This window comes from Bubalus kerabau, chromosome 6 (assembly GCF_029407905.1).
Source record: "Bubalus kerabau isolate K-KA32 ecotype Philippines breed swamp buffalo chromosome 6, PCC_UOA_SB_1v2, whole genome shotgun sequence".
Lineage (NCBI taxonomy): Eukaryota > Metazoa > Chordata > Mammalia > Artiodactyla > Bovidae > Bubalus > Bubalus kerabau.
Genome location: NC_073629.1, coordinates 81,732,748 through 81,757,218, shown reverse-complemented (window position 1 = coordinate 81,757,218; position 24,471 = coordinate 81,732,748). Strand labels below are relative to the sequence as shown.

Below are 24,471 nucleotides of genomic sequence, written 5' to 3'. Positions count from 1 at the left end.
AAAAAAAAAACTACAGGAGAACAAAGAAAGATTAACAAGAAACTTAAACATTCCTTTTTTTTTTTTAAACATATATGGCTATCTAGAGCTATTTGAGGCTGGGCTGTGCTGTGCTTAGTTGCTCAGTTATGTCCGACTCTTTGCAACCTAATGGACTGTGGCCCACCAGGCTCCTCTATCCATGGAGTTTCTCCAGGCAAGAATACTGGAGTGGCTTGCCATGCCCTCCTCCAGGGGATCTTCCCAAACCAGGGACTGAACCCTTGTCTTTCACATTGCAGGCAGATTCTTTACCATCTGAACCACCAGGAAAGCCCAACAATAATAGAGTGGATAGCCTATCCCTTCTCCAGGGGATCTTGCCGACCCAGGAATCGAACCAGGGTCTCTTGCATGCCGGCAGATTCTTTACCAACTGAGCTACCAGGGAAGCCCTATTTAAGGCTGTAAATGGATCTAAATCATTTGCATGACTCAACTTTTTGGATTACTTCCCTAATATGGATAATAAAATTGATTTAAAGACCACTTATTAGGTGGAAATTACTTTTGTACATTGTTGGATTTAATCCCTACTGTAATTATGGAGGCTAGATATTATATTACCTTATAGATATGGAAATAGAGTTTTAGAGAAGTTAAGTCACCCAAGTTCAGTCACGTATAATATAGGACTTATCCCACAGGATTGTTGTAGTCATGTTAGTTGCTCAGTTGTGTCCAACTCTTTGCAGCTCCATGGACCATAGACCACCAGGCTCCTCTGTCCATGGGATACTCCAGGCAAGAATATTGGAGTGGGTAGCCATTCCCTTCTCCAGGGGATCTTCCCCAGCCAGGGAAGGAACCCTGCACATCTCCTGCATGACAGGTGGATTCTTTTCCATCTGAGCCACCAGGATATTTGTCAAGTGCTCAGAACAGTGTCTGGCGCATAGTAAATGCTATATAAATATTAACTATCATTAATGAAAAGCAGCAGATCCAAAGTGCAAATTCAGATTCGTGTTGATATGAGTCCAAAGGTCCCATGGTTTGAATTATCCCACACTGCCTATGGGTTTGCTTCAGTGGGGGAGTCCTGAATCCTCATTGAGCATGTGCATCCTAGGTCGCTTCAGACATGTCTGACTCTTTGTGATCATCAGGCTCCTCTGTCCATGGGGTTCTCCAGTCAAGAATACTGGAGTGGGTTGCTCTGCCCTCCTGCAGGGGATCTTCCCAACCCAAGGACTGAACCTGCATCTGTGTCTCCTGCGCTGCAGGAAGGTTTTTACCACTAGCACCACCTGGGAAGCTTAATCAGTTTATATTCCTTGGGTTTAGTTCCTCATCCCAGTTTCCCTCAGAAGTACTTTATTACCCCACTGTTACCTTTCTCTAATACCAAAAGCATGGGGATCCTGTTTAGATCAAAAGTAATACCTTCCGTGCCATTCAAGGGACTTTTCCATAAATTGGATTCATTTAAATCATTAAGAAAAGTTCTGAGGGAAACCCTCAGTTCTGTTTTGTTCAATTATGTGGGTATCTTGCTGCAGGTTTATTTACACTTATCATTAGGTTAATGGGCATTTTGCCCTGGAAAATATCAGCCTAGAACGGAGCTAATCATCATGAATTCTAGATTAGCAGAGTTTGAATTGGAGAAATTTTATACTTAATTTTCCAAACTGTTAAACTGTGCACAGAGCTCTGAATTCCATATGTATTTGCAGAATTGTCAACTTCAATTGGGATACTCTCAGCAGTATTTTTCTAAAAAATAAGGATTAAAGTCCATTTAAAGGGATTATTTTAAAAAACCAGTTTATGTACAAATACATTGCTTTTAAACTTTTCCCATAACAAATTAGGTTAAACTTCAGGATAGATTGGAGGTGAATTTCAAAAATAGTAAAAACACATGACATAATAGACATTTACTTTCAAGATTAAATGTCACAACTTAATACTTATTTTCATTGTGTGTTAGTTGCTTTCTCCTGTTTTAAGGTCAATCAGTAAATAATTAACTTGCAAAGCTGTAGAGATAATCAGTTGGTTTGAAGGCAATGGCTCCCTTCAAAACATTGAAATCTGATTGAAAGGACAAATATAAAATGGACAAATGTTGCTTTTTCTTTCATTAAAAGAATAGCAACAGCGAGATAATAATTTAAAAGTTAAACAGCCTTTACCATGTGCCAGACATCATGCAAATTTGCAAAAACCCTACAAGATAAGTACAATGATTATCATCCCATTTTATAGATGAGAGAATTGAAGCACAGAGTGGTGCAATATTGTACCCAGGGTCACACAGCTGGTGAGTAGAGAGGGCAGAATTTCAACTTGAACTATAAGTCTGCAGAGGTCATGCAAGTAACCAGTTACCTCACTGCATCCTGCACGTAGCAACATTCGGACTGTAAAGCTAGAGGGATTGTAGAAGAGGCAAAGACCAGAGTGGTCGGGGGAATTCAGAGCAAGGATTCGAAAAGTAGAGAGGAGCCCCTTCCAAACCTCCCCATCTCTACTATGGGCACCTCAGAACAGCCTTTTATTTTGGTTTCTCTGGCTTTTAGCTCACTATACACCTTAAAAATAGGACAGCATTGGAAGAACAACAGTGTAAGGCAAGAACACGCATGGTGTTTGCATGTGGATGATAAGGAAACTATTCAGCTAAATGATGCCATCATGGAGAGGGGTAGCAAGGGTAAGAGCAAATCACAGATACTCTGAAGTGCCAGGCTAAGGATGAAGGCTGTATCCTCTGCAGCACTGCTTCTCATACTCCAGTGTTCACCAAAATCACCTGGGGTCTTGTTAAATGCACATCCTAATTCTGTAGGTCTAAGGTGGGCCCAAGAATCTGCATTTATCATGAGTTTCAAGTAGTGCTGATATTGTTCTTCCCAAGACCACCCTTTGAGTAGGAAGATTCTAGGCAATAGCAATAAAGCACTGTAGGAGCAGGGGGTGTGGATGGAGGGATAGGTGAGTGATGGACAGAAATTTGCCTATGGCTAAGTTGCAGCCAACAATTTTAAAGACTTCTAGATGTACAACGTTGTATTTAATTTGATATGTAGAATTTTTCTCGACATAACCCATCCCTCCTTTCAGATGCCAGCATATCTTGCCTTAGGAAATGCTTTAAACAACATTTTTTTCTTTTCTTTTCCATACAGAGCAAGGCTAAAGAGCTGCCTCTTTCCGCTGTACGTTTTATGGAAGAATTGGGTGAATGTGCTTTTGGAAAGATCTATAAGGGCCATCTCTATCTCCCAGGCATGGACCATGCTCAGTTAGTTGCTATAAAGACCTTGAAAGACTATAACAACCCCCAGCAATGGACAGAATTTCAACAGGAAGCCTCCCTGATGGCTGAACTACACCATCCCAATATTGTCTGCCTTCTAGGGGCTGTCACTCAGGAACAACCTGTGTGTATGCTTTTTGAGTACATGAATCAGGGAGATCTCCATGAGTTCCTCATCATGCGGTCCCCACATTCGGATGTTGGCTGCAGCAGTGATGAAGATGGGACTGTAAAATCCAGCCTGGATCACGGAGATTTTCTACACATTGCAATTCAGATTGCAGCTGGCATGGAATACCTGTCTAGTCACTTCTTTGTTCATAAGGATCTTGCAGCTCGCAATATTTTAATTGGAGAGCAACTTCACGTGAAGATTTCAGACCTTGGGCTTTCCAGAGAAATATATTCTGCTGATTACTACAGGGTGCAGAGTAAGTCTTTGCTGCCCATTCGCTGGATGCCCCCTGAAGCCATCATGTATGGCAAATTCTCTTCTGATTCAGATATCTGGTCTTTTGGAGTTGTCTTATGGGAGATTTTCAGTTTTGGACTCCAGCCATATTATGGATTTAGTAATCAGGAAGTGATCGAAATGGTGAGAAAACGACAGCTGTTGCCATGCTCTGAAGACTGCCCACCCAGGATGTACAGCCTCATGACAGAGTGTTGGAATGAGATTCCTTCCAGGAGACCAAGATTTAAAGATATTCATGTCCGACTTCGGTCCTGGGAGGGACTCTCAAGTCATACCAGCTCTACTACTCCTTCCGGCGGAAATGCCACCACTCAGACAACCTCCCTTAGTGCCAGCCCAGTGAGTAATCTCAGTAATCCCAGATATCCCAATTATATGTTCCCGAGCCAGGGTATTACACCACAGGGCCAGATTGCTGGTTTCATCAGCCCACCAATACCTCAGAACCAGCGATTCATCCCCATCAATGGATACCCAATACCTCCTGGATATGCTGCATTTCCAGCTGCCCACTATCAGCCAACAGGCCCTCCCAGAGTGATTCAGCACTGCCCACCTCCCAAGAGTCGGTCCCCCAGCAGTGCCAGTGGGTCAACTAGTACTGGTCACGTGACCAGCTTGCCTTCATCAGGATCCAATCAGGAAGCAAATATTCCCTTACTACCACACATGTCGATTCCAAATCATCCCAGTGGGATGGGTATCACCGTTTTTGGCAACAAATCTCAAAAACCCTACAAAATAGACTCAAAGCAACCGTCTTTGCTAGGAGACTCCAACATTCATGGACACACCGAATCTATGATTTCTGCAGAACTGTAAAATGTGCGACTTTTGTAAATGTGGTATACAGGAGAAACTAGAAAGTCGTAGAAAAGATTTATATTCAAATATTTTTATTAAAGTACGGTTCTCATTTAGCAGACACTGCAACAAGTATCTTCTGTGAAGTTTAACTGTGTCTTACCAACCAGGGCAGACACCAGCCAGAAAAGAAACTTTGTGGGATCAACACTCCATCAGGGTGTACGCCCTGGCGTTGGGACTGGGACATCTGGTTTCAAGTACTGAACACTGTAAGCCAGTGAAGAGGAAAAGGACCTTATGATTAAGTATCAAACCAAAAAGGAAAGTCAAATGGTGCTTTATGTATTCACCTTTGGTCACCATGACTGTTCTCTCTCCAAAATGTATATACCGTAGAATTTGTCTACCTGCTGTCTTTTCTTCAGGACAGATGTTCAGGAATTACATTGATTCAATTTAGATTCTGTGCATGTTTGTGTGGAAGTGATGTTCAGAATCAATGAGGAAACTTTAGGCCAAACTTAAAATCCCAAATGGAAATGAGCCATAAGACAAGTGTAAGTTTCTAAGACAAGTGTAAGTTTCTAAGACAAGTGTTAAGTTTCCGAAGCCTTCTATACAGTGGGGCTTCTTGGAGGGTGCAGAGTACGCTTCTCTGTGAATCTCCTCTGTTGATCAGGAAGGCCTTTTCCACAGTGTGTTTACACCAGCCCTTGAAATAACTAGGGCATCAGATCGTAAGAAGGCTACATGTGGATGCTGAAGTTGATTGTGGGTTGATAGTTCTCTGTGTTGCATTAGAAATGAGGCACCAAAGGCAGCATAGCCAGAAAAGTGGCCTCTTGGCCTAGATCAGCATCCGTGGGAAGGGAACAGGGTTCCCGTGGGGACAGCCTCACAGAAGCTTCCCTGGACCAATAACATTGAAGAATAGAGGTGTGGCTACAGACCAGACCATCTGTGCTTGCCTCCTCCTGCATATGAGTTGTCCGAGGTATGGGAGTGCACACCATCAGTGGACTCTGGGGCAGGAGGAACTCTTTGTTATCAATATCTAGTTAATTTAAAGTTTCTCACACTTTATTTTCTTATCTGGAAATGTTCACAGATTTTATTCCAGCACCAACAGTTATATGACAATTTATCCATAGAGTTAGTTGGAATCCAAAGACTATAAATTCTATTTGCAAAATATTACATATCTTTGAAAACCAAGTACTGAGTTCTCAGCAAACATTTACCATGAACTGAATTTTTTAAGCTGGTAAGTAGAAGCAAAATGATCATTTTTGCCTTAGTTAGAAGAAGGTATCAAATGTGCATCTCATGCCTTACCTGCTAGACATCTTTTGCCAAACTTAGAGTTCTTATGGGTTTCAAGTTTTGTATAAAAAGGAATATTATGATTGATGTTTCTCTTGTTAAACAAACAAACAAAAAACTCCTTTATTCTAAGAACAATGTCTCAAAGTCTCTCTTTTTTTTTTTTTTTAATTTTACAGCTGAAGAGACTTGCAAAGAGACTTACAGGATATAAAATAATTCCTGGCAATAATATTTGATAAAGAGAATGTAGGATAATTAGAAGCACATTGACATTTCAATTTTGTAAAACAACAAATTCAGTTTAGATGAGAAATCAAAGAAATATGTTTACAAAAATGTGTGGCAATTTTCCCAAACAATGAATCTTCAGACAACAAATATGGACCTATAGGTATTGTGAACATAAAAAATTGGCTATATTCAGATTTATTTGGAAATAAATTAATACAATTTTACGGCATAAATAAGCTGACTCAGCAGTTACATTTTTTAACTTTAGGTAAAGGCGAATATTTGTATCCTTTTGTTGCTATGCAACTGTTTAATGATGAAGATTCAACCACAGTTTTGTATATCATATGACAATCAATTGTTTTCCAAGAATATTTATTATTTTAAGGAAACACAATTTCAGTGAATCTGAGTTTTTCTAGGAGTCCCTTAAAGGGAAATTAGCATTCCATGAGCCAGTAAAATATCTACTCTGGAAAAACATTACTATGGGTAAAAAATAAATTCAAGTTAGTTTTTTATAAAGAACTATAACATTTATTTTAAACATTTTATAATTACTGAAGTCATTAAGGTGAACAAACTAAATTTCAAAACCACTTGTAATAATGTATTTTATAAAGCACTGTGATACTGCATAACACAGTCCCTTTTGTATTAAAATAGTATTTTTTCATAGACTGAAAAATATCTTTTGCTTTGTGGACAACATTTTGTAAGATGACTTTATTTTCAGATCTTTTCCCTTTTTTTGCACAAAACTATGTTTATGGTTTGTATCACAGAAATGAAATATATCTCTGCATTTTTATATCTGGTCTGTTTCCTTGTTTCCTTTGTTTTTAACTCGATATAGATTTTTTTTTTTCCGAATATATAATGGCACTACTCAGATATCTTGCCCTATCTTTCCTTATTTTCACTGCATGCATTTAATCACTGTATTACTTAATGTTTGATTTGTTATTATGGGCATTTCAAATAGACAAGCATGAAATTGTAATGACAAGAAGCCTATTTTATATTGAGGATATATGCATTTGTATTTCACACACCAGAGATATTAAACACTGATTATTTTATGCTGCTGTTTATTAAAAATGTTTACCATAAACTATTTCCTGAATATTGCTATCATGGAGGTATTTGGGAATTTTAATATTATTTCTCCTAATGTTTGACATTTCATAGAAAGAGGAGTCATAATTTCTATTTACTGCTATTTCATTGAAATGCTTTTTTTTTCAAGTAAGCTGTTATAATAGACTTGAACATTCTTCTGCTAGTGACCACAAGTGGAAGGAAGAATTCCAGTGATTTTTATGACCATATATCACCCACCTATAGATGGCAAGATTTAAATTTTTAAAATCAAAATAATATATTGAGTAATTACTTGACAATTAAATGGATTGTCAAAATTGGATTTTAAAGTTGAATCTTTTTCTGCCTTGATGTTTCCGTATGAACTGAGACATCAAAACTCATCTTAGAACTCTGAAAAAGCTGTGTACATCTTATCGTGTTCAACTTAGATTCCAACCATATTGATAAAATAAAAGAAATGTGGCCATTTCATTGTCACAGCTTATCTTTATGACCTTATTTGCCCAAAAGAAAGAACTCCCCATCTGGCGATTAATACACACTGTCAAAGAAAATGAGTATCATTATGAAAGTTCAAAGAACTTGTCCATTTCTGCTATTTAATACAGAAGGGGATACAATAAAACCTTCAGGGCCTTATCCATATGTTTTAGGTATAGCTCTTGTCACCACCTCAGCGATCAAACTCAATAAAGCAATCACTTCACATGGCAGTGAGATCTGTGTCAGGTTGGGTTTTTCCCTCTCAGTTGAATTCCTCAGTCTGCCCTTCACTCCCATTTCCTTCTTATGTCTCCAGGCTCTTCCCCTCCCACCATTCCCAATTCCTTCAACTCTGGGATGGGGGGACTTACCCTTAAATCTCTAATTATCAACATCTGCAGGCTCACAGCACTACCTCAGATAATGCCTCCTACAAACCTCTCAATACTAATTAAAGATGGGCTCTGTTATCTACACAAAGATGGTTACTTAACACAAAGGTTCTCAAAGTGTCCTCAGACCAGCAGATTTGGAACTTGTTAGAAATGCACATTGACAGGCCCCACTTCAAAGTAATGAATCAGAAATTCTGGGGCATGTTCCACAAAATTGTGCTTTAACAAGCCCTTCTATTGTCTAAAGATTGAGAATTAGAGAACCAGCCTAGAAGTCTAGAGGTGGAAGGTGCGAGGATGCTCATTACATCCTCAGTAATGTGCATATAAACATTTAATAGCATTTCAAACACTTTAGTCCCCTTAAAGGTAGTCAAGTTTTGCTTCAGCAAAAATTCAAGAGAGAAAACCAAAATGTTGTATATTAATGCCTACATGTGGGAATCTAGAAAAATCGTATAGATGAACTTATTATTTGCAAAGCAAAGGGAGAAAAGAGGGATGGGAAAAACTGGGAGATTGGGATTGATATATATACACTATGTATAAAATAGATAACTAATGAGAACCTACTGTATAGCACAGGGAACTCTACTCAATGTTCTGTGCTGACCTAAATGGGAAGGAAATCCCAAAAAGAACAGATATATGTATACATGTAACAGATTCACTTTGATATACAGCAGAAACTAACACATTGTAAAGCAACTATACTCTAATTTTTAAAAAGGCATCAACATAAAATTCAAAGCTAAAAATGTTTGGATTAAGCATTTGACAATTGATTATATTTTTCTGTAGTTGTTCACTTGAATGGAGAAGTAACAGTACCTAGATTTTTCCAAAAATATACTCCTTGTCTAGTTCACGCAAGCCCACAATGTTGGATGGTGACTGAAAGCTTTTTCTTTCATATGAACAGGCTCAAAAGAGTTGGTTTCTTAATGTACCCTTTTTTGGCTCCTTGTACTGATGATTAACACAACTAAAGTAACTGTCCTTTGTTTTGCAACTTGAGGTCAAGGTTAGGCTGGTCTTTCTTGCAAGGATGGAAGGCCCAGCTTCAAGTAAGCATCAAGCAAAAGCAACTACAGAGGCTCCCTGCCACCCCTGAGCTTCCAATGACAACCTGACCCAGTTGGCTGGATGCAGTCATCTGAGCCTGGTTATGCTGTGTTCCTTTGCCATCTACAGTCTATCAGTCCCCACTGGCTGGCCTGTGGACTTTTCTGTGTCACTGTGCTCCCCACTGCCTTTAGAGCCCAAGAACTCTGGGGGAGGACCGAAAAGAGGAGCCAAGGGAGGTTCAAGAGGTGACTTTCAGACTCTTCTTAATTTATACAGCATCTTTTTCAACCAATAGTTCAAACACCAAAGCAGAAATGCTATATAAGAGGAGCAGAAGGAGCAAAGGAGCACACAGATAAGAGGAAAATTTTGCAGTCAAAAGATGACTGCTCCCAAAATTTGTTACCATAAATGTCAAGAGTATTAGGACCCTGTTAATGCAGAGGAAGAAAAGCCTTACAAACCATCAAAGCACCCAAGATCAATGTAATCCTCTGGGAAATTAGACTGGGAAGGCTTAAAAACATAGAGACATACAAGAAGGTCATTTGACACATTTATGACTAGTTGAATCTTAGGCACCATGAATTGCTTATTCACACAAGGACTGTGACATTCACTAACCAGGCCTGACATCATGCCGATCCTTACCCAAGTGACCAGGTTATTTGCTATTCTTATCCAAGAATGGTTCAATTAGGAGAAAGGCCCCTCGTTAAGAATGGATAGGGCATTGTGTACTTACAGGCCTTCCCAGGTGGTGCTAGTGGTAAAGAATCCACCTGCCAATGCAGGAGACATAAGAGATGTGGGTTCGATCCCAGGCTCAGGAAGATCCCCTGGAGGAGGAAATGGCAACCCACTCCAGTATTCATGCCTGGAGAACCCCATGGACAGAGGAGCCTGGCAGACTACAGTCCATGGGGTCACAAAGAGTTGACAAGACTGAAGTGACTTAGTATGCATGCATATTATGTACTTATACTTTTTAGAAGGTCAATATTTTAAGAGGTCAACATGCTGAAATAAAGATAATTGAGGGGATATTAAATTTGAAGCAAAGTGGTTCTAAACAATCTTCATGGACCTGTGTTATTAAATGTAAATTCAAATACACACGTGAAACACCAGAACTGACAGCACAAAGCCATAGATTAATGCTCAAGCTCTCCCTGGCCCTAGAGACACTTGTATCAGAAATAAGTGGAGATCAGGCTCCATTTGATGACAAGTCCTCCTAAGCCACTATAGTCCTTGGGTATTAGGATGGGGTCCATTCTAACACAATTACCTGAAAGGTTTCTTTTGGGTCACTGTCCATTAAAATCACTTGAAAGGAGCCGAAACTGAAACTCCCTGTAGGGAAAGAGCAAATTAGCCAGGGTGGCGATGGGCAGGCTCTCTCGCCCCATGTTTTGCAAATACATCATTATGTAACAGCTGAGATGACTTATAGCACTGTGCATGCGCGTCGTGATGTACCCACTTGGCCACGTGCCTCTTTTGTTCTGTAAACTGTATATAAGCCCCACCTGAGAAACCCCTTTTGCCGCTCCACCGCCATTAGAGAATAAATATATCTGGCGTTCTGAGGGCTCCTGGAGTTTTCTCCCAGCTTCCCCACTCACGCCTTGGCCACCCTGGGTTCAGCAAGCCAGTGTGAGAAGCGAGACAATTGGTGTCGTAGGCAGGATACCCAGTAGGTAGGGGAGCCTGAGGCTTCAATGGAAGGAGGAGGCCAGGGGGCCACCACGCAGCATGTGTTAGCCGGTGGCCACGGTCATCCGGGCATGGGTCCCAGTGGAAGACTGGGAGGTGGTGGATGGGTCACCGGATACTATTAAAGAGGCATTCCAGGTGCTGAGTTCCTGTTTGCCAAACAAAGCGGCGTGTACTGCTGCCGGCACTGTGGAGTGGGTTTCCTTGATTACCTTGAAGGCTAATATGGATCGTGCTCTCCATCATGCTGCACAAGTGCACGAGTTTCAGAGACAAAGGAAGAGCTAGAGCAGCGTCTGCACATGCTGAAGCAAGAGATGCCTGGCCTTGAGGAACCCAGCGCCTTGAACTATGAGGTAATGAGGGTCAGTGACAATGAACATCATGAGACCATGGGTCCTCGCTTGTTAGCAGGCCCATTGTACAGCAGAAAGTGGAACATGAGCAGTCCATGGCCCCCGGGGACATCCTCAAGGGGCCCCCAAAGTGACTAAGTTCATGATATATCGACCGTATACTCAGGCGGAGTTGGTCGAGTTGGGTAAGCAATTTTAGCAAAAGCAAGGAGAACCCATGGCAGCATGGCTTTTGAGACTCTGGGACACGGGGTGGAGGGTATCATTTGTTCGGGGACAACAGAGCATGGTTGGCATCTTTAACCCCTCACCCCTCCTTAAGACAAAGTTTGCAGAACACTAGGCAACTCATTCAGGGGGTCCTTAACCAAACACACACCTGGATGGAATGGATTAATGCCACCATCTGCACCCTTTGGGTGAACGTGGGAGAGCTCCCGGATGCTGTGAGTAAATGGTATACCTATGCCGCGTTGACCCAAGTTGTGAGAGAACTGGGTGTGAAATAATCAATGTTTAACCCAAATACCTGAGACCCAGATGACAAGCATTTTACTGGCGGCATGAAAGATGCCATTTTGAACAATGCCTCATCCACCACTTTTGGATCCTTGACTGCCACTCTTGCACCCGATTGGGGCACCCCATCTATAACCTCAATGGTGGCTAGCCTGGGAGAAATAGAGGGGCAGTGGCAGGGCAAAGGTGTTAGGAGTGTGAAGACCCTGAAGGGAGGCCAAGCTGGGAAAGACTCTATCCAGATGGCATGAATGCAAATGTGGCCCAATTTTCTGGCAGCAGGAATTGCCAGAAATAAAATTGATAAATAGCCCAATGCTCTGCTCCTAGAGCTATGGAGGCAATTGAGACAGGAGCAGCGGTTAGTCAAGTGTGAGAAGTGTCCACAGCAAGAGATACGGGCAGTTCAGTTAGATTTTATGGCACCCAAGGATGTTCCTTCAGATGCCCTTTTCCAGCTTTGAATAGAGCTCAGGCCAAGGTGCCTGCCCAAAGAGCCCAAGCAGAAACTGGAGGTCCCATGTAGAACTTGCAGTTCACTGATCACTGGCTAATGTACAGAGTAATGGCCCTGGTTGACACCAGTGCTGAATGCAGCCTTGTTTATGGCAAAGCGGAGCAGTTTCCCAGTCCTAGGGCACACATTGTTGGCTATGGTGGCCGAATGGTTAAGATTTAGTCTGTGTCCTGTGATGTAGATTTAGAACAGGGTACTGTAAAGGTTGTGTCCTGTGATGTATGATGTAGAGTTAGGCTGTGTCCTGTGATGTAGGGTTAGAACAGTGTACTATGTGCTGTGGTCATGGCAAAGGGAAAAGAGCAAGGGGCAGAACTGAAACACAATCACTCAGAAAACTTGCGCTCAGACATGCTGTATATTATGTGCCCATCTCACATCCTCTTGGTCAACACCAACTCTGAGCCCAAACCTGATCAGAGGACATGGATGATGAATCCTGACCTACTGAGAGTCACAACTAGCCACATCATCACAGTCAGGGGCAGGGATGGAGAATCTTCTTCCAGGGAAGTGGGTGAATCCTAGTTAGGAACACCAATAGCAGCCCAGCCCGTGGAAGCCCTGAGGGCACAGAGTCAGTATAGCAAACCCAGGGCACTAGTCTCCTGTGTTTGCAGCTAATCACTAATTGGTGCTCTTCCCAGCTGAGCTCAGAGTTAGCCTTAGGTTTGACATACTGCCCTAAATAACCTACTCATCAGCCAAAGATAGCACCAGGAATGAAACATTAGCAAGCTGCACAATAGAGTAATAGCTGCCAAACCCTGTCATTATGACAATTGTCTGGGGAGATTCTAAAAATCCTAAATTCTCAAGACCACCCCCGAATGTGCCATAAAAGTGACCTTACAATCTATAAATTCATTCCTCAGACATAGAATCCAACCCTGTATGTCCACCCACCCCCGCTTCATGGACCCTGGATGAAGAGAAGGGAGCAGACACATGTACGTTTCAACTACTCCCACATATGAGCCGAAAGACCTTGAATAAGTAAGGCACTCTCTACTTCCTTATCCACAAAATGGTGTAACTGTAGCATAGAGGTTAAGATTAAAGGTTCTGATGTCAGACTGCCTGGGCTTAAACCTCCCCTTCACCCTTTGGTAATCATATGAGTTTACACAAGTTACTGAACTGCCGTTTCTTCACCCGAGAAAGTATTCACTTCACAGAATTGAAGGTGAGGAACATGAGTTGCAGAGAAGAGCGCCTGACACAAGAGTTCTCAAAAACATAGTCTATGGCTTCCCTGGTGACTCAGATGGTAAAGAATCCATCTGCAATGCAGCAGACCCTGGTTTGATTCCTGGGTCAGGAAGATCCTCTGGAGAAGGGATAGGCTACCCACTCCAGTATTCTTGGGCTTCCCTGGTGGCTCTGATGGTAAAGAATCAGCTGTGGGAGACCTGGGTTTGATCCCTGGTTTGGAAAAATCCGCTGGAGGTGGGCATGGCAACCCAATCCAGTATTTTTGCCTGAAGAATCCCCATGGACAGAGGAATCTGGCAGGCTATAGTCCACAGGGTCACAAGGGGTCGGACACAACTGAGCGGCTAAGCACACACAGCATACAATTTTATATTTTTTCTCTAATATCTGTCTTTGAGTTGATATAAGCATTTAATGAGAACATATACACATACATGAGAAGTATCTGGCACGTAGGAGGTGCTCAGAAAGTGATAACGTTGCTGTCACTCTCCAATGTGTGTTAAACAATTTTCATAAAGGAATACATTATTTTCTAATGTGGCAAAATATTTAGAGCACAAATATCCTACTTAATTATTCATGCATATGCCATAATGTAGAACACTCTGTTCTGTGCCAATGAAGTGGGGGTAGGTTTAACCTGTCAATAAGTTTCATCATCTCCCTTCAAACCACCCCTAATAAAACACACACTAAGTAAAAACAGCTTCAGGACACATCCCTAAGCCATCCCTAAACCATATGTCACCCCTTACACCCCCTTCAAGCCAATTGCCACCTCAAAGGTCCTCCCATGTTGAAATTCTGGAACTCCCCTGGGGGCAACTGAGAGACTATGGGAAGGTATATGAAATGCTTCATCCCTCTTTGTAGATACATATGTGAAAGAAACCTAGAATAATTATATCCTTTAACCAGTACCCTCCCCTTACACACACACACACACACACACACACACACATAATAGTCATTCATAGTCATACTTAGATATTATAAACTGCATTATCTCTCAGTGATTGGTGTTCCCATGTTGGGAACAAAGGAGACAAAATTTTCTTAAAACACTTCAGTGCAAGTAAAGTACCCAGGCAGACACTGCATTCCTTCATCATCATTGTTGTTGTTCAGTTACTAAATTGTGTCTGGCTTTTTGCAATCCCATGGATTGTACCCACCAGGCTCCTCTGTCCATGGGATTTCCCAGGCAAGAAGACTGGAATGGGTTGCCATTTTGTTCCCCAGAGGATCTTCCAAACCCAGGGGTCAAACCGGCATCTCCTGTGTCTCCTGCACTGGCAGGCAGATTCTTTACTGGTAAACCACCAGGGACGCCCCATCATAGGCAACCCTAAAATCCTCTCCTGATGTGATTCTGGGGATTATGCTGTTAATGCAAGTTCCTGCATCCGACTACACACACAGAGACCAAAGTGAAACATATGTGTTTGGAGCAGAGAAAGGTTTATTGTAAGGTCATGAAAAGAGACAAACTGGCTCATGCCCTGAGAAGCCTCAAGCTCCCCAAAGGGTTTCAGCAAAGCATTTTTAAAGGGCAGGTGGGGGGTGGGGGGGGGTCGCAGGATAGTGATCAGTGTGTGCAGAGTTCTCTGATTGGCTGATGGTGAGGCAACAGGGTGGGGTCATGGGGGTTAACTTTATCAGACTTGAGGCTCCAGGAGGCCTGGGGCTATGAGCTTATAGGCATCAAGTAGTTTCTCCTTTGGGGTGGGGGTGGGGTGTTCACATCTGCAAAACAACTCAGGAAATTTGCATCAAATACTATCATCTAGGTACTTCTGAGAGGAGCTAAAACAGAGGATATTGGAGAAGGAAATGGCAACCCACTCCAGTATTCTTGCCTGGAGAATCCCATGGACAGAGGAGGTTGGCAGGCTACAGTCCATGGGTTCACAAAGAGTCAGACACAACGTAGTGTCTAAACTACCACCAAAACAGAGGATATGGAGGGAGGCCTGTCCAGGAAAGGCTCTTTAAGGTCGTGGTCGGTTAAAATGTTTCGGAACTTTGATTACAAGGTTTGGGCACCAGCCTGCATGAAAAACAAACTGACACCAATCTTTAAACACCAACCTCCAAAAAAGAACAGTGTATACAACTCCCCTGGTGGCTCAGACGGTAAAGCGTCTACCTGCAATGCAGGAGACCCAGGTTCAATTCCTGGGTCGGGAAGATCCCCTGGAGAAAGAAATGGCAATGCACTCCAGTATTCTTGCCTGGAAAATCCCATGAATGGAGGAGCCTGATAGGCCCCAGCCCATGGGGTTGCAAAGAGTCAGACACGATTTAGCGACTTCACTTTCTTTTCATACAACTCCCACCCTGCAAAAGTTCTTGATGCCCAAGCTAGGATGACCAATGGTGCCAGCTTACCAGTGATTATGACAGTTTTAGCTCTTTGAAAGTCCTTTTCTCCAGGAATTCCCCCAGACCCAGGCAAAGCTGGACCTTGAGTCACCCAGGCCAAAGCAAAGAAGATGACATAAGGGTCAGCATATATTGATTCTGAGTCCCCTTCTGTTAGGTAGACACAGATATAGAGATCAATAGATCCCTGCATCTCAGGTCCTTGACAAGGAGAGACCTAATTATTTTACAGTTAACAGAACTCTGAAATTTGGGAGTGCCTGCAACTTCAACTTTACGAAGGAAAACCAAGCATTTCTTTGAGCCTAGGCTTTTATAAGCTAAAATAAAAATATTTAAATGAGAAATTTCAGGAATTCAAGTCACTGAGCTATGCTGCCTACCTCTTTCTTCCTGTTTGATCTTTGAAGATTAGCATTCAGTATTTTTCATGACATTTATATTGAGGAAGGAATATAAGATTATTAAAAGCAGAGAAACTCAATATTGGGAACGCACATCAAAAGGTCTTCAAGACAAAGAAGGGATCATATGATTTGAAACCAGAGTTACTAGAAGCATGTGTGCTGCACTTCATTTTCTAGTTAACAGCGTAACGTACGTCAAAATATGATTTAAAACACTTCTCACAGCTGAGCTGACATTTGGCGATCCTCAGCCTTCTTTTGCTCTTGAGGATGGGGGTTCAAATCCAAATGAGGTTAACACTTTGTACTGGTACATATTCCTGGTGGATGAGGAAAACAGTCTTTTAGTTTAAGTAAAATGAAAACATCTGTTCCACTCCTTAGGGAAAGAATTGTTTTTTAAAAGGGAGGGAAGGAATTCTTCGTTGTTAAAGCTGGAGATGGCCTCAGTAACTCTGCAAATGTTTAATAAAATAGACTCTCAGTTGCCTTGGTCACCTAGGATTATGAAAACTTGTGCATGAGGCATGGTTCACTTCATTTTTCAGGGTGCCATACCCATGTTATCCCCTAACACTGTCTAAAGCCATATGTTAATGTCTATCAGTTGGTTTTTTTCACACTAAATCAGATAAACTTAGTTCAATAAGTGACTGATCTTTTGCCATATAACTCATTTTGGTCAATAGCGATGCATGTTGGGTAATAAGCTGTACAAGTTAGCTGTTGCTCCAAAACAAAGACTACAGACTTAATGTATGTTCAGTTGCTCAGTCGTGTCCAACTCTTTGCAGCCCCATGGACTGTAGCCTGCCAGGCTCCTCTGTCCATGGAATTTTCCAGGCAAGAATACTTGAGTGGGTTGCCTTTTCCAATTCCAGAGGATCTTCTTGACCCAGCGATTAAATCCATGTCTTATGCATCTCATGCACTGGCAGGTGAGTTCTTTACCACTAGTGCCTCCTGGGAAGCCCACAGACTCAATATCTTAAAACAATCCTCATTTATTAGCCCATAGCCCTTTTGGTCAAATCTGGGTACAGCATGACTAAATTGTCTGCTCAGGGTCTAATGAGTATTGATTGTGTTCTGATTTGAAGTTCAGGTCCTCTTCCAAGCTTGTGTGTTTTTCCCACAATTGAGTTGCTTATGGTTGTAGGACTGAGGCCCTGATTCTCTTACTAGCTGTCAGGTAGCAGCCACTCTCAGGTCCTAGAAGCTGCCCACATTTCTGGCCATATGTCACCTTCCATTTTCAAAAGAGTCAGCTGAGGATCTCTCTCACATGGAGTCCCTCTCAGGCTTTCAATGACTTTGGGAAGAGCCCAGTCCCATTTGAGGGTTCACCAAATTAGGTCAGGCTCTCCGAGGATAATCTGCCTTTCTTAAAGTCAACTATGCATCAAAAGTCGACTTAACCACAGAAGAAAAACGCATCATATTCACAGTCCTGAGGATTATGCAGGGGGTGGAGATATGGCAGTTATCTTAGAATTCTGCCTACCATAAGAAATGCAGTGCAACATTTCTTTTTTCAATTCTTTGTACTATAGTGTATGGTTTCTTATGCTTTTTACATCACAGGAGGCTATTATTAAATTAATGAATTCCATTGTCCCTGTTCTAACAAAAGTCTATATGCACAGATTTATACACATAGATACACAAACATACTGTCCACAATTTCAGCCACCCTACCCACACCCCAAGAAGTTGATCTACATAAAAACTCTGTAGATGGAGGCAGAATAAGCTAGAGTGATGAAGGGGATTCCTTGAAGTATTTTAAGCAAAGAATTACATAATGACATGTTAGCTTAAATTACTGTTAAGTTTTATAAAAGGCAGGTCTGGAGACAAAGAATGCAGTATAAAGACGTTCTGTGCTTTGGCAACCGATGGCAAGGCTGTGAGCTCAGGAACTGGTGATATGTTTGAGAAGCTAGAAAAGCAGCTGGTTTTAGTAAGTGATTGAATTAGAGTCATGAAGAGGAAGTGGAGTCAGAGCAAACTTCAAGTTTCCAGCTAGAGAAACTGGGTAAAACAAATGGAACAAAAGGCTGGTTGAGAGAATGGAAAGTATCGAATTTATTTTTGGACATTTTGAGTTTGAAATGTCTTTGGGACAGCTTGGTGAGAACTAGGCAGCTGGGGACACTAGTCTCATGTCCCAAGGAGAGGGTAAGGTTAGCAATAGATTTGAGGTGTGAGAATATATGGGGGCTTCCCGGAGGTTCAATGGTAAAGAATCCTTCTGCAATGCAGGAGACTTGGGTTTGATCACTGGGTCGTAAGATCCCATGGAGGAAGGCATGCAACTCACTCCAGTATTCTTGCCTGGAGAATCCCCATGGACAGAGGAGTCTGGAAGGCGACAGTCCATAGGGTCTCAAAGAATGACACAACTGAAGCAACTTAGCACATGAGAATATACTAAATTTGATTCTCACAAGACTAAAGTACCATATAAATATCAATTTCTAAAAATTCAAAACAGAGAATGCTTTAATTTTATCTTCTACTTTATCATAATTTCTCCTAGTGGGCAAAATATTGTCCACTGGAGAAGGGAATGGCAAACCACTTCAGTATTCTTGCCTTGAGAACTTTCATGAACAGTATGAAAAGGTGAAAAGATAGGACACTGAAAGATGAACTCCCCAGGTCAGTAGGTGCCTAATATGCTACTGAATATCAGTAGAGAAATCACTCCAGAAAGAATGAAGAGACACAGCCAAAGCAAAAACACCACCCAGTTGTGGATGTGACTGGTGACAGAAGTAAAGTCCAATGTTGTAAAGAGCAATATTGCATAGGAACCTAGAATGTTAGGTCCATGAATCAAGGCAGATTGGAAGTGGTCACACAGGAGATGGTAAGAGTGAACATCAACATTTTAGGAATCAGCGAACTAAAATAGACTGGAATGGGTGAATTTAACACAGAGGATCATTATATCTACTACTGTGAGCAAGAATCCCTTAGAAGAAATGGAGTAGCCATCATAGTCAGCAAAAGAGTCTGAAATGCAGTACTTGGACGCAATCTCAAAAATGACAATGATCTCTGTTGGTTTCCAAGGCAAACCATTCAATATTGCAGTAATCCAAGTCTATGCCCCGACCAGTAACCCTGAAGAAGCTTAAGTTGAACAGTGCTATGAAGACCTACAAGACCTTCTAGAACTAACACCCCAAATAGTTGTCCTTTTCATGACAGGGGACTGGAATGCAAAGTAGAAGAAATACCTGGAGTAACAGGCAAATTTAGCCTTGGAGTACAGAATGAAGCAGGGCAAAAGCTAATAGAGTTTTGCTAAGAGAATGCACTGGTCATAGCAATTACCCTCTTTCAACAACACCAGAGAAGACTCTACACATGGACATCACCGGATGGTCAATACTGAAATCAGATTGACTACATTCTTTGCAGCCAAAGATGGAGAAGCTCTATACAATCAGCAAAAATAAGACCAGGAGGTGACGGGGCTCAGATCATGAACTCCTTATTGCCAAATTCAGACTTAAATCGAATAAAGTAGGAAAAACCATTATACCATTCATGTATGACCTAAATCAAATCCCTTATGATTCTACAGTGGAAGTGAGAAATAGATTCAAAGGATTGGATCTGATAGACAGAGTGCCTGAAGAACTATGGGCAGAGTTTCATGACATTGTATATGAGGCAGTGATCAAGACCATCCCCAAGAAAAAGAAATGCAAAAATGAAAAATGGTTGTCTGAGGATGCCTTATAAATAGCTATGAAAAGACGAGAAGTGAAAGGCAAAGGAGAAAAGGAAAGATATACCCATTTGAGTGCAGAGTTCCAAAAAATAGCAAGGGGAGATAAGAAAGCCTTCCTCAGTGATCAGTGCAAAGAAACAGAGGAAAACAATAGAATGGGAAAGACTAGAGATCACTTCAAGAAAATTAGAGATACCAAGGGAACATTTCATGCAAATATGGGCCTAATAAAGGACAGAAATGGTATGGACCTAACAGAAGCAGAAGATATTAAGAAGAGATGGCAGGAATACACAGAAGAACTATACAAAAAGGATCTTCATGAACCAAATAATCACGATGGTATGATCACTCACCTAGAGCCAGACATCTTGGAATGAGAAGTCAAGGGGGTCTTACGAAGCATCACTTTGAACAAAACTAGTGGAGGTGATGGAATTCCAGTTGAGCTATTTCAAATCCTGAAAGATGATGCTGTGAAAGTGCTGCACTCAGTATGCCAGCTAATTTGGAAAACTCACTAGTGGCCACAGGACTGGAAAACATCAGTTTTCATTCCAATCCCAAAGAAAAGCAATGCCAAAGAATACTCAAGCTACTGCACAATTGCACCCATCTCACACGCTAACAAAGTAATTCTCAAAATTCTCCAAGCCAGGCTTCAACAGTTCATGAACCATGAACTTCCAGATGTTCAAGCTGGATGTTGAACATTGAATCTGGATATTCAATCCAGATGTTCAATCATTGATCATTGAAAAAGCAAGAGAGTTCCAGAAAAACATCTATTTCTGCTTTGTTGACTACACCAAAGCCTTTGTGTGGATAACAACAAACTGGAAAACTCTTCAAGAGATGAGAATACCAGACCACCTAACCTGCCTTCTGAGAAATCTGTATGCAGATCAAGAAGCAGCAGTTAGAATTGGACACGGAACAACAGTCTGGTTCCAAATAGGGAAAGGAGTACCACAAGGTTGTGTATTGCCACCATGGTTATTTAACTTCTATGCAGAGTACATCATGAGAAATGCTGGACTGGATGAAACACAAGCTGAAATCAAGATTGCAGGGAGAAATATCAATAACCTCAGATGTGCAGATGACACCACCCTTATGGCAGAAAGTGAAGAAGAACTAAAGAGCCTCTTGATGAAAGTGAAAGAGAAGAGTGAAAAAGTTGGCTTAAAACTCAACATTCAGAAAACTAAGATCGAGGCATCTGGTCCCATCACTTCATGGCAAATAGATGGGGAAACAGTGACAGAGTTTATTTTGGGGGGCTCCAAAATCACTGCAGATGGTGACTGCACCCATGAAATTAAAGGACGCTTGCTCTTTGGAAGAAAAGTATGGCCAACCTAGACAGCATATTAAAAAGCAGAGACGTTACTTTGCCAACAAAGGTTCATCTAGTCAAAGCTATGGTTTTTAGTAGTCATGTATGGATGTGATCCACCTCGACGCACATGAGTTTGGGTGAACTCTGGGAGTTGGTGATGGACAGGGAGGCCTGGCATGCTGCGATTCATGGGCTCGCAAACAGTCGGACACAACTGAGCGACTGAACTGAACTGAACTGATGGATGTGAGAGTTGGACTGTAAAGAAAGCTGAGAGCTGAAGAATTGATGCTTTTGAACTGTGGTGTTGGAGAAGACTCTTGAGAGTCTTTTGGACAGCAAGGAGATCCAACCAGTCCATCCTAAAGGAAATCAGTCCTGAATATTCATTGGAAGGACTGATGCTGAAGCTGAAACTCCAATATTTTGGCCACTGGATACGAAGAACTGACTTATCTGAAAAGACCCTGATGCTGGGAAAGATTGAAGGTGAGAGGAGAAGGGGACGATAGAGGATGAGATGGTTGGACGGCATCACTTACTCAATGGACGTGAGTCTGAGTAAACTCCAGGAGCTGGTGATGGACAGGGAGGCCTGGTGTGCTGCAGTCCATGGGGCTGCAAAGAGACAGACAGGACTGAGCCACTGAACTGGACTGAATTTCTCCTAGAACAAAATTTTATGCAGAGAGTCTGCATTTACTATCACAGATTTCTCCTGTTAAAGCAGAATGAAAGACCATAGTATCATCAAAGAAACCTGGTTAAAATTCCCTAATTGGTTCCCACTCCTTTCTCATGGAAGCAGCTCTTTATTCGCTCCCACCATATGTTGCCAGTGTTCCATAAATGCAAGGGAAAAATCTGTCAGGCTTTGAAGGAGAGTCCCACCAAAATTCAATTTCAGGTCCTAGTTGATGTTTTCATAAGAAAAATTCCTTAATATTCAGTTTTATAAAACAAAATCAAATCATTCTATTGTATCAAATGTTAGTAAAGTGAAGATATTGTTGGAAATTTCTCAACTACCCTACCTGGACATGAAAATGACGATGGGAGTCTGCTAAGTGGTCTCCCCTACAATCCATTCTCCACAAAGAAGTTGGAGTAATTTTGTAAATGTAGAGAATAACACTCTCATCCCTAAAGCCATTCAATGATTTCCTGCTGCTGCTACTGCTAAGTCACTTCAGTCGTGTCCGACTCTGTGAGACCCCATAGACAGCAGCCCACGAGGCTCCCCCGTCCCTGGGATTCTCCAGGCAAGAACACTGGACTGGGTTGCCATTTCCTTCTCCCAATGATTCCCACTGCTATTCAAATAAAACCCAAACTTCCCTACACGTAGAGCTCCAACCTAATCACATCTCCACCATATTCTCTCAGGCCCTGCCAGTTCCCATTTGAAGCCAAGCTTTTTCCTGACTGAGAACTATTGTCTTTTCCTCTTCCTGGAACTCTTTGCCCTCAACATTTCAAATAACGGGCTCCTTCTCGTCCAAACTATCATGTATCATCTCACTGCCCACTCCTGACAGAGGACTTCCCTGACCATTTCTAACCCTTAGCTACTTTTTATTACATTACTGTTTTATTGTCTATATTATGTGTGATCTGAAATTATGATTTTTGCTTTGTAAACTTGTTTTTGTTTTGTATATTTATTTATTGAATACTGGTGCCAAAAAGGTAGTCACTTCATCTGAATTGTACAGCACATGAGAAGTGCAAAATAAGTATCTGTGAAATGAATGAACTAATTAAACTGATGTCCTGTTTTCCACAAAATTAGTAAACAGTAAGAAAAAGTACTCTGAGAAAAGATGCCAGCTTCTGTAGTTGACATGGGCAAATTAGCACCTTTAAGAGGCTCACAGTTGGCTGAAGAAAGCAATGGGCAATTGTGATACAGCCTGATAAATGCTATACCTGCCTGCTAAAGTCTCTTCAGTCTTGTCCGACTCTGTGACCCTATGGACTGTAGCCCGCTAGACTCCTCTGTCCATGGGATTTTCCAGGCAAGAATACTCCAGTGGATTTCCGTGCCCTCCTCCAGGGCATCTTCCCAACACAACAATCAAACCCATGTCTCCTGCGGCCCCTGCATTACAAATGGATTTTTCTTTTTTAACCGTTGAGCCACCGAGGAAGCCCAATAAACGCTAACAAGGAGGTAAATACATGGTCCTCTAGGATCACAAGAAAGGAGCCTAATCTTGTCTTGGGTGATTTCATAAGGACTCGTAGGCAAAGGTAAATCTGAATGATGAGTGAAGGAAAAATGGAGGGGTAGAAGGATGAAATGAACGTGTTAAGTATCTAGACAGAACGAACAGAAAGTGGCAAAAGTCAGCAAGAGATGAGAATTTTTGATGAGATGCAATGTCCTGTTGCAGAGCATTCTTCCAAAGTAACTGAAGGATTCGATGATATAATAATGTACGCGAACATATCATGACCGCTGAAGTGCCATATGAAAGTGAAAGTCGCAGAGTCGTGTCCAACTCTTTGTGACCCCATGGACTATACAGTCCATTGAATTCTCCAGGCCACAATACTGGAGTAGGTAGTCTCTCCCTTCTCCAGGGTATCTTCCCAACCCAAGGATCTAACCCAGGTCTTCCTAATTGCAGGCGGATTCTTTACCAGCTAAGCCACAAGGGAAGTGCCATGTAAGTAATTATAAACAACCGCAGACCAGTACTGTCGGTCATATATTACCTGATAGTTTCTCATATTCAAAGAAAAAGAAAAGATGATTTCGGAGGACTTCTAGTGAAGTCCTCTCTGACTTAGACTTAGACGCCAGACCCTCTGACTTTTCCCCCTACGCCAACAAAATGGATGGACGTAGCAGTCGCACCGGGCGCGGAGATAGAGTGGGCAAGGAGGCCTTAACAACGCTTCTCATTGGCCTTTCAAACTGAACCTTTTGGACGATTGGCTGTGGAGGTTTCCAGAGGCCACCCCACATCGCTGATTGGATGAGGAGCGGCCAAGTGCCCACCTCCTCTACAGTTCCGTTTAGTCTTGTTGCTTGGCAACCGATTTGCATCCTCTT

At 41.9% G+C, this 24,471-nt stretch overlaps 2 protein-coding genes and 1 long non-coding RNA gene across 3 annotated transcripts in view; 2 read left to right on the top strand and 1 right to left on the bottom strand.

Annotated features, from left to right (window-relative positions):
- ROR1 (receptor tyrosine kinase like orphan receptor 1) overlaps window positions 1-8,173 on the top strand; it is a 466,632-nt gene extending 458,459 nt beyond the window's left edge. Inside the window, exon 9 of the mRNA XM_055585619.1 lies at window positions 3,177-8,173. Coding sequence (XP_055441594.1) covers window positions 3,177-4,604 — 1,428 coding nt within the window. The 3' untranslated portion in view covers window positions 4,605-8,173. The remainder of the gene's footprint in view (window positions 1-3,176) is intronic.
- Window positions 8,174-10,766: 2,593 nt separating this feature from the next.
- UBE2U (ubiquitin conjugating enzyme E2 U) overlaps window positions 10,767-24,471 on the top strand; it is an 83,375-nt gene continuing 69,670 nt past the window's right edge. The window contains exon 1 of the mRNA XM_055585602.1: window positions 10,767-11,274. Coding sequence (XP_055441577.1) covers window positions 11,221-11,274 — 54 coding nt within the window. The 5' untranslated portion in view covers window positions 10,767-11,220. The remainder of the gene's footprint in view (window positions 11,275-24,471) is intronic.
- Window positions 16,285-24,333, bottom strand: LOC129655328 (uncharacterized). The gene is made up of 3 exons (XR_008715899.1): window positions 24,132-24,333; window positions 21,953-22,028; window positions 16,285-16,640 (listed from the first exon to the last, which is right to left on the bottom strand). It is a non-coding gene; the product is annotated as an uncharacterized LOC129655328 (long non-coding RNA).